Genomic DNA, 15,829 nt, shown 5'->3' with positions numbered 1-15,829 from the left:
TGCTCGCACAGTGATACTTACGTATTGATTTGTGAGTTTATTTAAGTTAAACTTAGAATACACTTGTCAATTACAACATAATGATTTGTCGTTCGTTGGTTTCACATTTGGTTCTTTCACGGACGGATTCCCGGTCAACATTTAACTTGTTTATAGGAATCAACACTTAACAGCTGATTGCATATCATCCTATACATTTGGTCGCCTCTTACGGTCACTCACCGAAGATGCCTAATGGATTCTCCATTACACACAGAATATTCTATTAAATATTTTTGTATGGTTTTTTTGTGTGTGGTTTTGTTGGTTTCTTTTGGTTTTGTCTCTTCGGTGTGTGTGTGTTGGGCGGGGGGGGAGAGAGTGGTGGTGGTGGTGGTGTTTGGGGTGTGAATTTTATGTGAATAAACTTGAATTCATGCCACTTACACTTTTGCAAAATAAATTATAAAGTTGTTTTGAACAAATATCCCATTACCGATACCAGATTAGATCTTTTACATGAGTAAGTATCACATCCAATACAGGGCACCAGGGAGGTCATGATTTATGGAAATTAATTTCAAGATAACATGTCTATTCACACTTCACAGTCAACTGGCACAGCGAGGCTGTCCATAAAGAGACATATTGTTTCCCGACGCGACCATGTAATATGCACACTTAGTCTAGGTGTAGATAGAAACTGCTGTCAGATGTAAATATGGCAATGAGATAATCCATCAGATTGTTAGACCTCACGCCTGTGCCTTTTGGAAGCTAACTCCATCAGACCCTTCCGTCAAAAAGTGTGTAAGTTTGGTCTTATGACGCTTTAAGCAATATTCCAGCAATATCACGGCGGGGGGACACCAGAAATGGGCTTCACACATTGTACCCATGTGGGGAATCAAACCCGGGTATTCGGCGTGACGAGCGAATGCATGACCACAGGGCTTATCCAACGCCTTGCCTTAACAGGAAGAGTGAGTGAGTGAGTGAGTTTGGTTTTGCGCAGCTTTTAGCAATATTCCAGCAATATCAAGGCAGGGGACACCAGAAATGGGCTTCACACATTGTAATCATGTGGGGAATCGGACCCAGATTCGGCGTGACGAACGAACTCTTTAACCACTAGACTACCCCACCTTCTGCTTCCATCAAAGAGTGAGTGAGGGAGTATTTTTTGCGCTGCTTTTAGCAATATCACAGCGTGGGGACGCAAGAAATAGGCTTCATACATTTTCCTCATCGGAATCAAACCGCTTTACAGAGTAAACTACCCCACCATCCCCTAACATACAAGGACACTTCACTACATACCATCTTCCGGGGAAAACAAAGCAGTAAGGGGAACTGACAGCGTATTCCGGAATTGTACGTGATGTAACATAATCTGCAAGGCATCCCTCCAGACAACTTGCGCCAGCCATGGTGCAATGCTATACCTCTAGGGAAGGAATGGTTGTGTTTAATGTGTCTTCAGCGTTGGCAGCTGTCATTAAAGTCATTATATCACGTGATATTGTGTTTCAATGGCTTCAAAGTCGTTTCCAGACATTATTGTGTAAATAAAACAGTTGATCATCCATAAAGTTTTGTCATCTCTGTACCACCAACTTCTAGAATGCCACTCAAACAAATCATTGTAACTTCTCTCACTCAAAACATTTACTAATCTATAACACATTGACTGATATACTGGCAATGTCGAAGATCCCCAAGGCACGAGTTTGTCCACAGTATAGAGTATACATTCGGTTTATGGTCATGGAACCCAAACTGCACCAACATCGAACTTTTATGTGTATCTGCCAGGGACCAGTGAGTGCAGTCGACTATATTGTATAATATTTCATCACAGGGGCGGTGGGGTGGCCTCGTTGTTAAGGCGTTCGGTCGTAAGGCCCGGGTTCGATTACCAACATGGGTACAATGTGTGAAGCCCATTTCTGGTGCCTTCCGCCGTGACATTGCTTGAATATTGCTAAAAGCGGGGTAAAACTAAACGCACTCACTCACAATTCATCACAGCCTGTAGGTGAGAGAGTGAGTGAGTGACGCGACGAGCGAACGCCTTAACCACTAGGCTACCCCACCGTCCCCTGTAGGTAAGAGAGTTTGGACTGAAGGAACCAGTAGTCGATAGCATGAGAAACGATCATGATGGTCTGTATAGTGTACCAACTGGATCCTCACTTTTTCGGTTCTTACAATACATACGATGACCATTAATGCCAAGGGGTCATAATGTAGACCCCTTATTTTATTTTTTCTGTGAGTGAGGATGGTTTTATGCTGCTTTTAGAAATATTCCAGCAATATCACGGCGGGGTTCACACATTGTAGCCATGTGGGGAATCGAACCCGGTCTTCAGCATGACGCTTTAACCATTAGGCTGTCCCTTTTCTTCTGTGAAAATGACGCAATATTTCAGGAAAAATCATGAAAGGTTTGACACTAGAAAATAAACTCTGACCCTTGTTTAAACTTTTTGATTTGGACAAGAAAGATATAATATTTGATAAAATCAAAAACATTAAAGGCACCAGTTCAACAGTTGCCTGATGTACATACAAAGTTTTATCATTTTATCAGGGCCAAAATATTTGTTACAGAGTGAAACGCCCTGGGGTTGAGCAGGAACTCCGCTTACCTCATTTATGTCTGAGCCGGCAACCCAGCTCATTTCTGTGCTGTATACTTGTTTGCCATATCTTGTGTAACCAACTAAAGAAGTTTGAACTCACTCCATCACTTCGTCTTCGTCAATTCGTCTGAATTATGAGCTAGTTCCACTGTCGACGACATATCTACGCGTTGACATATTTTTCTCCGGGTGTTTTGAAACTATTGTACAAGTTAAGTACTAGTTCAGTATAATTATCCTAAATTCAACACAATGGCATCAATGTTGCACGGTGATCGACTCCACAACTAGAAAGTACTACAATATCCATAACGGGAGCCAGACAGATGGGACGTCCTTGATGGTCTGTTTAATGTTTGCTTGTTCTTTAATGCCCCACTCAGCAATATTCCAACTATACCATAGCAATCTCTGTCAATAAACAACTATACACCAGACATGACCATTGATCCAGGCTATTAGGACACAATGACATGCAACTACCAACTGATGAGCCTGACCACCCAATCCCGTTAGTTGACTTTTACGACAAGACTAAAGTCTAAGTCTGTTTTATGGGTATAGCAGGTTCATTTAAACCTAACTAATCAATGGCCTGTCTTGTTACTTGTAAGGGACGGTAGGAATAGCAGTATTCAACATGAAAGGAAACCCATAAATCCTTATAGTTAAAGGCACTAACTTTTTATGTCACACCACACTTCTCTAAAACTAGTGTGTGAGTGAGTTTAGTTTTACGCCGCACTCAGCAATATTCCAGCTATATGGCGGCGGTCTGTAAATAATCGAGTCTGGACCAGACAATCCAGTGATCAACAGCATGAGCATCAATCTGCGCAATCCTCTAAAACTAAATAATGCATTTCTCTCAATAATACTATCAACCCTCAGGGAAGCTACCATGCAATCTATTAAAAATGAATTACGTATTTATGACCCTCTCGATCCCCTCTGTCCCTTTGACACCTTATAGAGAGTGAGTGAGTTTAGTTTTACGCCGCACTCAGCAATATTCCAGCTATATGACGGCGGTCTGTAAATAATCGAGTCTGGATCAGACAAACCAGTGATGAACAGCATGAGCATCTATCTACGCAATTGGGAGACGAGGACATGTGTCAACCAAGTCAGCGAACCTGACCACCCAATCCTCTTAGCCGCCTCTTACAACATCAATATTCTTTCTAGCCCGGATCTTCACGGGTTTGACACCTAATAAGAAATTATCAGAACCTTACGCCTGCCTGCATGTGCATGCCTGTCTTCTTGTGCTGGTTCAATTTACCGCTGGCTAGCCCACTGAGATGCCATGCCACAGTTTAAAATGGATATTCCACACAGACACAGAATACCGATCCCATCAGTCCTTGGTTTACCCCTTTCATGCTGAACAGCCAGGGTAACAACAAGTACCATCTTTTAACATATTTAGTATCATGTGGACACTGGTCAATCCGACCTGCCCTTGTTTCATCCTTTTCATGCTGAACAACAGCCAGGGTAACAGTAAGTACCATCTTTTAACATATTTTTAGTATCATGTGGACACTGGTCAATCCGACCTGCCCTTGTTTCATACCTTCCATGCTGAACAACAGCCAGGGTAACATCTTTTAACGTTTTGGGTATGAAGTGATGATATAATCCCAGATTAACAAATTAAGAAGGATGAGTTGATATATGATACTTATCTAGAAACCTTCAAGCTTCTACTGGGGCGGTGGGGTAGCCTAGTGACTGAGATGTCGCTAGTCACCCGAAGACCCCGGTTCGATTCCCCACATGGGTACAATGTGTGAATCCCATTTCTGGCGTCCCCACCCTGATATTGCTGGAATATTGCTAAAAGCTGCTGAAAACCAAACTCACTCACTCACTCAAGATTCTACTGAGGTCACTTAATCCACCAATTAGCCACAATTGGTTTACGCATGACTATCTGCTCAAAACGGATGGAGATCGACCTCCTAAGTGTCTCTTGCGATGAGGTGTTCACCATCAATCATATTCTGCTTGACTGTGAACTTTTCAAATGCAAGGGATTCACATTTAATTATGAAGCAATAAATATGAAAGATCTGTTTTCCTGCTTTTCCTGTATCTCACTGTTAACTACTTGAGGGAAGTTGACCTGTATCATATTCTCAACAACAAAAAGTTAAAGACCACCCCAATATTCAATATTTAAGTATTATATGGATCATAATATAAACTATTAAATACTTTAATATTAAAAATTAGGGTGGTCCTTAACTTTTCTGTTGAGTATGTATTGTAATTTGTAATGTGAATGACGGATTGTTTGTTCATGAATTTGGTGACTTTTTCTGTTTGTAAATAATAGTGTAATGATTAAATATGTTTTTAAGAAACTCTTTTCAACTTTGTAACTTAAAATGTGTATGTGAGGTGAGGTGAAATTGGGTTTAACGTCGTGCTTGAGAATATTTCGCTCATATGACGAAAAATGTGTACGTACACAGATTTCGTCTCATCACTATATGGCTGAAATAATGCTCTTCAGGCAAAATTAACTCAACTCAACTAACCCACCAAAGGATCAGGAAAGTGATCATGCGACTGCATGAAACTTATATCTCAACATGAAGATATCGTACTGTTATATCTCCTCTTGAAACTACTGTTGAAACTAGAAATGGAACAGAGAATGACACAACAAAAACATGTTTCAATGGTGCCATTTATCTTAGGTGTCAAGAGTTATCTCCCATATACTAAAGCTCAACCTGACTTGATTGATCATTACTGATTAGATATTTAAAGCTTACATCTGCATACTTGACGTGATCATCAAGAATAGAAGTAATAATGTTGGTATTTGTTTGAAAATAGGAACAGTAATGAATAATATCTTATTCAACAGTTTATTTACTTTCCATAAAAAAAGACCAACAAGGTTTCTGTAAATCTTAAACCTGTCAGGCAATGATTGTCAAAACTCCAGTAAATGTGTATATGGCCCATTGGTATCACATGAAAAGACCTGTCTGTTCCCATAAGTACCGGCTTGGACAACACATCCAGCTTCTCTGGAACCTTCAGCCTCCTGTAAGGTAGTTCGACACAGAGATACGAAGTCTGCGTACAAGGATGCGCCTTCCTCTTTATCAATGTTTTTGTGATACTGCATTCTCTTGCCCTTCAGTGCTCCACCAAGTGTTGCCTGTGGAATGATGAGGATGTTCCCAGGGAGGTCTAATATAGAAACACGTTTCCCTGCAGCAGACTCACTTAACTTGGCCGACAGCGCACACTTCACTACAACCGACAACATTTACTGTTACTTCTCTTTTATAGAAAATTTTATTACAGGGATATCAGTATTATCTTTTCACCTTGTGTATATTGTGGACTAAAAATCAACACCAGCATCTAATGGAATGAACGAAATATGATGTCACCATAAGCAGAAATATGCCAAAATTCAGCCTCACTACAACAAACAGCATTTACAATTACATGTACTTCACTTTGAATTAAATATTATAACAGTGATATCACTTTTTTAATTTGATGATGTGTACATTTCACTGAAATTAATATGCTCACATTTAACACAATGGTTAAATACCAACAGTTCAGTTGATTCCCTGTCATAATACACTTTATCTAAGATTCATTATGAAAGCTTACGTCTGAATAATGGCAATAAATATGTTTTTAACATGACTTCAAATATTTGAACCTTTTGAAAAGATAAAACCATTATAGGTGAAAACAATGACGTTGTCTTCCAAGTTGAAAAATATTACCCATTTTATCAAGGATATCAGCTGTGGCTCCTTTCAGAAAACACACATACATGACAAGTCCTTTTCCAGTCTGAAATGTAACATATCCATGAATACCTGTTATGAATAGTAATGAATAGACAGACGATGCTGTATTACAAAAAGTAATGTATTTATTTTAATATTTGTTTGAGTGAGTGAGTAGTTTTTTCACCACTTTTAGCAATATTCCAGCAATATCATGGCAGGGGACAACCGAAAAGGGCTTCACACACTGTACCCAAGTGGGTTATCAAACAAGCCATTAGCCTACCCCAGTATTTATTTAATGTTTAATCAGTCAGCACAATTCTGTAGTTTGGACGTCAGACAACGCTGATAAGATTGGATGAAGAGTGGCAGGAAGCAGAATAGAACCATAAGCATGTTGCTTCCATACTAATGGATATATCGAAGGCTTTTGATAGTCTACCTCATTTCTTGTTAGTGGTGAACAAGCAGCCCTAGGTTTCCTGTGTGGCTATCTCAGGAAACAGCAACAGATTGCAACAGCTGGCTTTTTAGCATTAAGGACTGCATTTTAGGCATTGTTCTATTTAACATATATCCATATATATATGATGTATACATTCTCTGGTTGACACTTCAAATAATTATGCAGATTCAATGTCCTATTTTTCAAATTGAGCCTAAGAGACTAATTCCTTTTATCCAAGACTCCAAAGCAATGTTCTGTGGACAACATGGTCCTAAACAAGGCTAACTCACAGTAGCAAGCAACTGACTGAGCCATTAAATGTGTTGGCCTATATAGGCATATGATAATTGATCCTCTATTTCAGGCATTCTTGGACAATAATCAAGTCCCTAGTTGTTTTACTGAGACAAAATTTATAAACATGTGCCTCACAAAATATGAAAGAAAACTAATGCTGTTCTACCCTCTGAGTTCTGTTGACAATCATACAAAAAAAACTGACAATCAACATGTCCAAAGAATACACTGATATTTATTATCGTATTATGGGTTTTCAGACGTTTAAGAACATCAGATGTTGTCTCGATTATCACATGAACAATCGTAAAACATGTCACTATATTATTAACGACAACTTTATCTTAAACACAAGTCATCAGAAAATACAAGGACTGGCTTGATCTCTGCAATCACGTTTGTCATATACCTCAACATATTTTGCTTCAGTGTCCTCAGTGGCAGGCTGTACTTGTAAACGAGCGGATAAACATTGCTGTAAAACAATTCGAGCATTACTTCCCTGCCCACTCGCCATTACAGGTTATACCCAGCACACATAGATCTAATAAACCTTGGCAGATGTCCAGAAAGAGCGTCTGCATCCAAGGGAGATAACTTTATTATGCGTACATATACTATACATAGATAAACGTATTAGATTAAAACTACAGTTGAAATCCATTACCAATACATGCTAAAATTATTTAAACGATACTGTAATGCGAAGCATCCAAAAAGAGAGAAGTTTGTTGTTGAAGAAAAGCTCAGTCTCATTCGTCCACATCATAGGCGACTCAAGATGGCAGCTCCCACCGGGCATGACCGATCACGCCGTCCTAGCGAAGAAGAGGAAGAAGATGACCCAGTTGAGACAATGTTGAAGAAAACAGGCTGCGCGGAGTTGCATTATGCTGTTCAGGTGTGTGATGTGGAGTATTGCATTTCCAGGGCGCACATTTTCATTGTTCAGTCAGTCTCGTCAGGAGGATCCAACTTACTTTGCAAACTTGATTGCAAAGCTTTGCTGTTGAATGAGCAAATCTGATTAGCCATTTAACTTTTACCACTTCCTCTATCCCAACTTGGGTTTAGGAGAGCTGTGTGAGAATGATCAACTGTCCTTGAGTGCAGAGCATATCAGAAACCGTACAGTATTTCAACCCTATTTTGGTGTAGGACGAGTGGAAAGGTCATTCACACCAGTACGCAGGAGATCACGTAGCACTATAGCTGTTACCAGATGTTTTCAAACTTTATGTTTTGTCAACCATAAATTGGTTATTCACTCGGTGTAGTAATGTAAAACTGTTATCACGGTTGTCCTCTTTGGACATGTCAATTGAGAACATTATCACCGTCTCTATATATAAATTTAAAGTAAACCCATCATCTGTGTACATGTGCAGTATGGACCTCTAGACATCTCATGATGGTGCTGGCCTCTCGTGTTTTCTAAAAAACTGACAACAACCTGAAGGTACTGGTACAACATTGTATCATTTCACCACTCTAATGTTTAGCAGTATATCCACAAGTGAATGTCAGCCACATGTTTAAGTTAAAATGTGAAAATGTAATTTTGTTTTGTTTCATTATCATGGTCATATTGCACAAAAAAAACACTCTTGATTTTTTCAGGAATGTATGGCGGAAACAAAGGATTGGCGCCTGTGTCAGGATAAAGTGAAAGCTTTCCGCAAGTGCATCGAGAATAGCATGCTGAATCAGGTTCCTAAGAGCTGACCGCGACTGGGCATGCCCTGCTCAGAGATGTTGAACTATTCATCCATCTATTGCAGTTCAACGAAAGGACCTAGCATTCTACATTGTTCGAAGGACACACTTGTATCTGGAATATTGTTCTATTTAATATATCATGCATATTGTGTATGTTCAAAATAATGTTAGATGTTGATGGAGGTAGTTCTTTAACAGTTGAAGAGTCTCTCATCACCTAACAACAAATAGTGTTCTACATTGCCAAGTGATACTGTGAACTACTATCTTCAGAAACATGGTAACAGCACACACAATGAGGTTAATTGTATGAGGAATCAACAGATTTATTAAAGGTTTTCTATTTTTTTGTCCTGTCTTGATCAAGACTTTATTAATCGGTTTATTTACAAGACCTGTAAGGTTGGTAAACATGTCTTATACATCATACAGTTACTACCAAATCAAATCATTACAAAAATCAAATGGCAATCCCAGCGACCTTGGACTATTGTGTGATGCAGTATTGATTCATTAGGAAAACTGCTTCAATTTCCAGTTCATCATCTATTAAAAATGTCACAGGGTTGTACAGGATGTACAATGTTATGTCCAATAAGCATTAAAATCAGAAAGAACACCCATGATTTCTCCTACACATGCCAAGAAGTGAGTAGACTTTAAACATCACATTCAGCAATATCACAGTGGGAGAAATAGACCTCACAAGATGTGGACAATATATCAGTGTCTTTGGCATAGTTGCAGCAATGGTAGCATATCAGACAATCCAGTGATCAGTGTCATGAGCATTAATCTACCCAAATGGGATACGATGACCTGTGTCAACCAAGTCAGCAAGCCTGACCACCCGATCCCGTTAGTCGCCTCTTATGACAAACATGGGTTGCTGAGGGTTGTATGTTTTTGTATAGAACATTGACTTTTCCGTCAATATATTCTATTTGGAAACATCAGCGACCAGGTGTGTGTGTATAACAGCTACAACTTAAGCAACCAGATGAAAATCAAGCAAGCCTGGCAAATTATGACATCCTGCTGTTTGTTTTGACAGTCGGAGATAGTGAAGTACTCAAAGTTGATTTTTATTGTTATCAGTAAAAACAGTGCAGTGCCTAAGACATCATAACTTCTGCAACTCTACACTACATTTAAAAAACAAATTACCAGTAATGATTGATTTACATAAATATTATCTACTGTGATGACATGGTCATCAATTCAGTCAGATTATCTGATTTGTTTTAGCAATTTGAAACCCAAGATCAAGTATTATTCCCAGTTTTGGCAGAATACACAATAGCCATGCCCAGACATAGTTTACTGCGATTCTATTTTCTGTTTATATACAAAACAATGAAAGAAATGTACTATTTCTTCTTCTTTTCAAAGCTTAAAAACAACTCGCACAAAACCTCCCCATAATTTTATTCAGTCAATATGACATATTCATCCAAAAACAATGTTGTACAAATTAATCCAAAAGAGTGAGCAAGCATATATTTATTTTCAAAACAACCTGTTGCATACTTTCTACATGCGTCATCGCACATGCATGGACATGTTATCATCCATCCAGGGAATAATGCCAAAACAATCCATCCGAATTGCTTGTGGTTTAACATCAGTCTCGGCATCATTCCAACCACATGATGGTGCCCTGTGAAAAAAGCTTGGCTAGACCAGACAATCTAGTGACTAATGTGAGCATCGATCCATGATATCTGGGTACGATGACACAATTAACCAAGTCACTGGGCCTGCTAACCAATCCATTTGGTCTCCACTTCTGACAAGCATCCGAATTGTTTGTCATTTAACACAGGTCTCGGCAATATTCCAACCACATGACGGCAAGCTGGAAATAAGCTAAGACCAGGCAATCCAGTGATTGATACAGTGAGCAACGATCCACACCATCATGGTACGCTCACACAATTGACCAAGTCACAGAGCTGGACCACCAATCCATTTGGTCGCTACTTCTGACAAGCATAGGTTACTGGAAACAAGGTACAGCCTGGAATCTCCAAGAGGGGCTTTCAATGGTACTTAGGGACCGTTCATAATTTATGGCTAGGAGGGTGATGATGATGATTATTATTATTTATTATTATTTATTTTTTTATCGGGGTCCCAGCAATTTTGTACATAAAAATATGTTTAAATTTATGCTTAGAAATTATGGGAAGGGGAGGGGTCATTGATTTTGTACATGACATGGGGGGGTCACTTATTTTGTACATCAATGGGTGTGTGTGTGTGTGTGTTCCATTCACATTGTACATGCTTCTCCATAAAAATCATGAACCCCCCTAGCCATAAATTATGAACGGTCCCTTAATAAACATGCATGTTTCCTCAATGAAAGGATAAGGAGTGAAATTACACCTTTTTCTTTGCTGCACATGCAACACTGGTCAACCTGCCGGTCGTTTATTGTTCTTATTTTGTATGTGTGTCCGAGTGTGACTGGGTGAGGGAGAGAAAGACAATTTGTCTAAGGACTATCAATGAATATTCAAATGAAAACTGCATCACACACCATTGACTACTGAATACATGGCTTGTGTCTATTTGTATTGCTTGCCTAATGTACTTAATGCTGTGATAAAAATCTCATAAATGTGCAACATACACACTGACCCCACATCACTCAAACGGCAGAGAATGACTGCACTTTGAGCCCATCAGAAAGAAGTGCAACTTTCATTCTTCAGACCTCATACTTTGTTCAATATGATATTTGGCCGACTTGCATTAAGAGAAAAGAAACACAAATACTTCACTGCTGCTCATAAGAAATGCAGAATGTTTAAAGAATATATTCTGACAAATCACAATTCCCTTTCAGTATCATGTTAAAATATTTGTTTCTCACTCATTATTAGCAGTACTAACCTGAAATTTAGGAAATAATTTAATCCTTTTGCAGAGATGACAACCCTAATTTAGCCCAATTAGTCCAAAAACTGATGCAAAATTATTAATTTTTGGCCAAAATTATTATAATTTTTCCAAAGAATTTTCATATTAAATAAAAAATATATAGATATTCTAAGAACTTGTTATTAACATTGTACTCACCTGAATCAGTAGTAAGTATCGCCATATATATCTTGATACTGAATAAATGTGGTTGAAATTTATTGTGTATGTTACGTAGGATATTTGATAATTTAATTTATGTATTTTTTTTAAATTCCTACATATTTTTACTGCTATGGTAGTAACGTATTTTGTGTTGTTTTTTCGTAACGAAATACGATAAAATCGTATGGGTTGTAGTGCTGGTATTGGCATACAACCTGCAATACGATACATCGTGACACTGAAGCTGCGATACGATATGAATCCCAATATAAGGGTGGCGATACGATGCGTATCACGATACTAAAATCTTGAATTCTAACACCAACTACAAAACACCTTAAGATCAAAACAAAACCATTTTAAAGTATTTTTTTTCAAATTCCACCAGCGTTTTTCAATGTACATTCGGAAACGAGATAATTATGTTTGTGAATGTTAATAACATGCGAACGCTATGTCTGACACAGTTCTTGACGCAAGAATTTCGTCACACCACTAATGGATTGCCATCTCTGCTTTTGACCTCTTAAACTGATTTTAGGCCAAGTTTCTGTAAACCAACTAATACCAGACCTGAGGGGGTTCCATTGTGGCCACAACATCCTGCAAGCAATTATGATACCTGACAAAGCAAAAGGTACTCAAGCCAAGTGGGAAGTTAAAATATCTATGTACACATGTAAACCTAAGGCAGAATACAAGCCCAAGAGGGGCGGTTGGGTAGCCTAGTGGTTAAGGTTCACTTCCCATGCCAAAGACCTGTGTTTAATTCCCACATGGACACAATGTGTGAAGCCCATTTGTGGTGTCCCCTGTCGTGATATTGCTGAATTATTGCTAAAAGCGGCATAAAACTAAAACTCACTCACTCACATGCTCAAGATGACAGGAGGGAGATCTGTTCCTTGAGATCATGTTGATCACCATGACAAGAGTCTCAATATGAGAACAAATAGTGCTAAAATCAAATAAGCATGATATGAGAAAACCATCAATAACTCAACTATCTACAGCAAATAGTGCTTATTTGATTCCCTGGAATGATCTGAAGCATAACATAATCATATATATTTAATATCTAGGAGTTGAATAAAATTCTATCAAATGAAAACAAATAAAGAGGAACATTGCATTGTTTTCTTTCTCACAGACAAACAAAATGTTTTTGGCAAATTATGTCAAGATATGTACTGATACAACAGTTTAATTTAATTAAAGGATAAATAAAGTTTTAATGATTTTTGGTCAGCCAGCATGCAGAAAGTGTTACCATGGTTACAGGCATAGTTTTGTATGCTGTCTGGGAACAAAATTGGAAAATATAATGAAGGTGCCAAAACCCTCTATGCACAAGCATGTCCTTAATTTGTCCTGGAATCCAATTCAGTAACTCCTCACAGCTGGTACATGTAAATTACATTGGGATTTTAACACAGAATGCATGACTATGCATGCTTACAAGCTATATCACGCTTGGCAAAAAGGAAAGACAAAAGATAAATTGAAATATTGGTATCTACATACCAGAATAAAGGATACTGCACAGCAGCATCTGGAATGCCACTTTACAGGGCTCGGCATCCAGCATACCAAATAACCTATACTACCTATCAAAAGTTCAGACTCACTTAAAGCACTCACTATATGTTATGTATGTATGGTTTCTGCACCAACTGAGGGGAACCAACTGCAAACCTGATGCAGATGAATTGCATGAGGATCATGCATCAAATTGCTGAAAAGCATCTGCAAATATCGTGCATGTGAACAGCTGCGTTTTGGTGTAAAGTTTTGTTAAGAATTCGCCAATTTTCATTTATTTTCATCATTTACTGAACTCATGACATGTGTTACAAATTTTTTCTACAATACATCAGTTCATGTGTAAACAGTACCTTTAAACAGTATGGAATATTTTGCAAAATCTAGTTAGAACAGCTGCCTGAAGTAAGTGGCTACATTTACACTAGTGAGTCTAATCTTTTGATGAGAAGTATACAGTCAAATCCTGATGAGTCGAATCGCTGGGGACCAAGTAATAAATTCGACTTATCGATGTATTCGAGACATAAGTATGCCTATGAGGGTAGAAAAAAGATGATCCAGTCCTAATTTCTCCACCTAAGCATTTGTTTATCTAATGATTTCCATATAACTAATAGGGGCACCTTATCAGTTCCAGTCTGATTAGCACTAATCTGCCTTTTGAACTCACCCGTCAATGACGGAAAGGTGTGAGCCGCGCTGGTTTGTTAATTGGATCAGTTTGCTACACCAATTAACTTCTCATTGACTGACTTCGGCTTATGTATACAAGATTGCTGTTGTTTGAATCTCATGGGACCAAATTTCCTTTTCGAGTCATCGGTTGTATTTATGAGACGAATTCGTGTAACCGGTATTCAAATGATGACAACTATAACAGGGAATGGTCGGGACCGACAGGTACTTCGCGTTATGCATAATATTCGAGACACCAGCATTCGACTCATCGGGATTTGACTGTATATAAATACGGTAAACTATGGTTCTAACAAGTCCATTATAACTTTAGTTTGTTGCACAGATTATAACATAATATATTGTAATATCCATCACTTTGTTCCATATGCATTTTTATAGTTTAACATAATGAACTGGCAGTTTGAAGATAAAATGTAACTGGGCTGAAACTTGTTCGTTGACTTCAAGATAGATCAAGATAAGGTGGACATATTTGGCGCTGTTGTTCACTGGCTGACATCGTTGTATAAGTTGTATAAAGAGGAAGTTGATTACTATCACAATGTCGGAATGCAAAAACCTGTTGACTTCTCACATTGAAATAACCTAATGTCACCTAATGACTTCAACAAGCAATGACTTCTTATCAATGGACACAGGAATGTGAATTATTCCATGAATCTACAAGAAAAACACAATTGCTTGATTAAACGAGGCCTTAAAAATTACTTGTTTGAAAAGTTCCGGCTTTATACATTATTCCTCCAATTATATATTTGCAATTAAATGGTGTGGGAAACTGAGTCTGAAAGAAATGTATGGCCAGTCTAAGTAAACTTAGGCTCAGTATTATTCGTTACACTGCTATACTGAGTCTAACAAAACCTTGTGGAAGGTCGCGTCAGGTAAACTTTTCAATTGACCAATCCGAACACAGCTTACCAAATCGCGAAAGTTGACATTCGCACATACCTTTTGAAGTTTTACCTCGAAAAAGGTTTGTACCCGAACGATTCCGAATGCTATTTTCCGTACGATCGCTTCCGAGTGATGCACATGGAGCACGCCACAACAGTGAGTAAACAATCGCTGAAAATAGCGTGTTGTCAGTATTCAAGGATGTCAGCTTGTGGAAATGTTAGTTAATGATATAACCATGTCAACAGAAACCCCAAAGCGTATATTCTGCAGGTCATATGTCTGTGCTTTATGTGGGTTTTCATTTGTTGTGAGATCAGTGTTGGCGACCAGGAAAGAGAAAATCCATTTTGTAAGTCCCGCCGAACCCTAAATAGTAGCCGTTGTCTGATTGGTTAAATCCGTTCGGTCGTCTCGCTTTTGATTGGACGGTCATAGGTCGCTCAAAGGTTACCTGACGCGACCTTCCACAAGGTTTTGTTAGACTCAGTATAGCAGTGTAACAAATAATACTGAGCCTAAGTTTACTTAGACTGATGTATGGCGGGCATTGAACCAGGGTCATATAGTACAGTGTATTCCTGGGAGGAGGTAATCATTGTCCCAGACCAAACACATCAACTAGGCTCTTTGGCTAATACTTCGATATCTTCAAATGGACAGCTGACTGTGACAAGTTAATACAAACTTGCGATATGATTCCATTTTCAAATGTATAATCA

General features: G+C 38.5%; 2 protein-coding genes across 3 annotated transcripts; one reads left to right on the top strand and one right to left on the bottom strand.

Annotated features, from left to right (window-relative positions):
* Window positions 1–5,310: 5,310 nt before the first annotated feature.
* Window positions 5,311–7,799, bottom strand: LOC124280082 (D-aminoacyl-tRNA deacylase 2-like). Of its 2 annotated transcripts, none has more exons than XM_046715960.1 (3): window positions 7,564–7,799; window positions 6,401–6,470; window positions 5,311–5,906 (listed from the first exon to the last, which is right to left on the bottom strand). In XM_046715960.1, exons 1-3 carry the CDS (start codon window positions 7,669–7,671, stop codon window positions 5,581–5,583), a joined length of 504 nt encoding a protein of 167 aa, XP_046571916.1. In that variant the 5' UTR covers window positions 7,672–7,799; the 3' UTR covers window positions 5,311–5,580. The 2 variants fall into 2 exon arrangements, with proteins under 2 accessions (XP_046571916.1, XP_046571917.1); XM_046715961.1 differs by having other exon boundaries at window positions 5,311–5,843.
* A 98-nt stretch (window positions 7,800–7,897) lies between these two features.
* On the top strand, window positions 7,898–9,223 carry LOC124280085 (cytochrome c oxidase assembly factor 4 homolog, mitochondrial-like). Its single transcript, XM_046715963.1, has 2 exons — window positions 7,898–8,055; window positions 8,775–9,223. Exons 1-2 carry the CDS (start codon window positions 7,936–7,938, stop codon window positions 8,877–8,879), a joined length of 225 nt encoding a protein of 74 aa, XP_046571919.1. The 5' UTR covers window positions 7,898–7,935; the 3' UTR covers window positions 8,880–9,223.
* The last annotated feature ends 6,606 nt before the right edge of the window (window positions 9,224–15,829 follow it).

Source organism: Haliotis rubra, unplaced genomic scaffold (genome assembly GCF_003918875.1).
Source record: "Haliotis rubra isolate DU_JTF1 unplaced genomic scaffold, ASM391887v1 Scf26, whole genome shotgun sequence".
Taxonomy (NCBI): domain Eukaryota; kingdom Metazoa; phylum Mollusca; class Gastropoda; order Lepetellida; family Haliotidae; genus Haliotis; species Haliotis rubra.
Note: the sequence above shows the minus strand (reverse complement) of the source record. Positions and strands in the feature narration are given on the sequence as shown.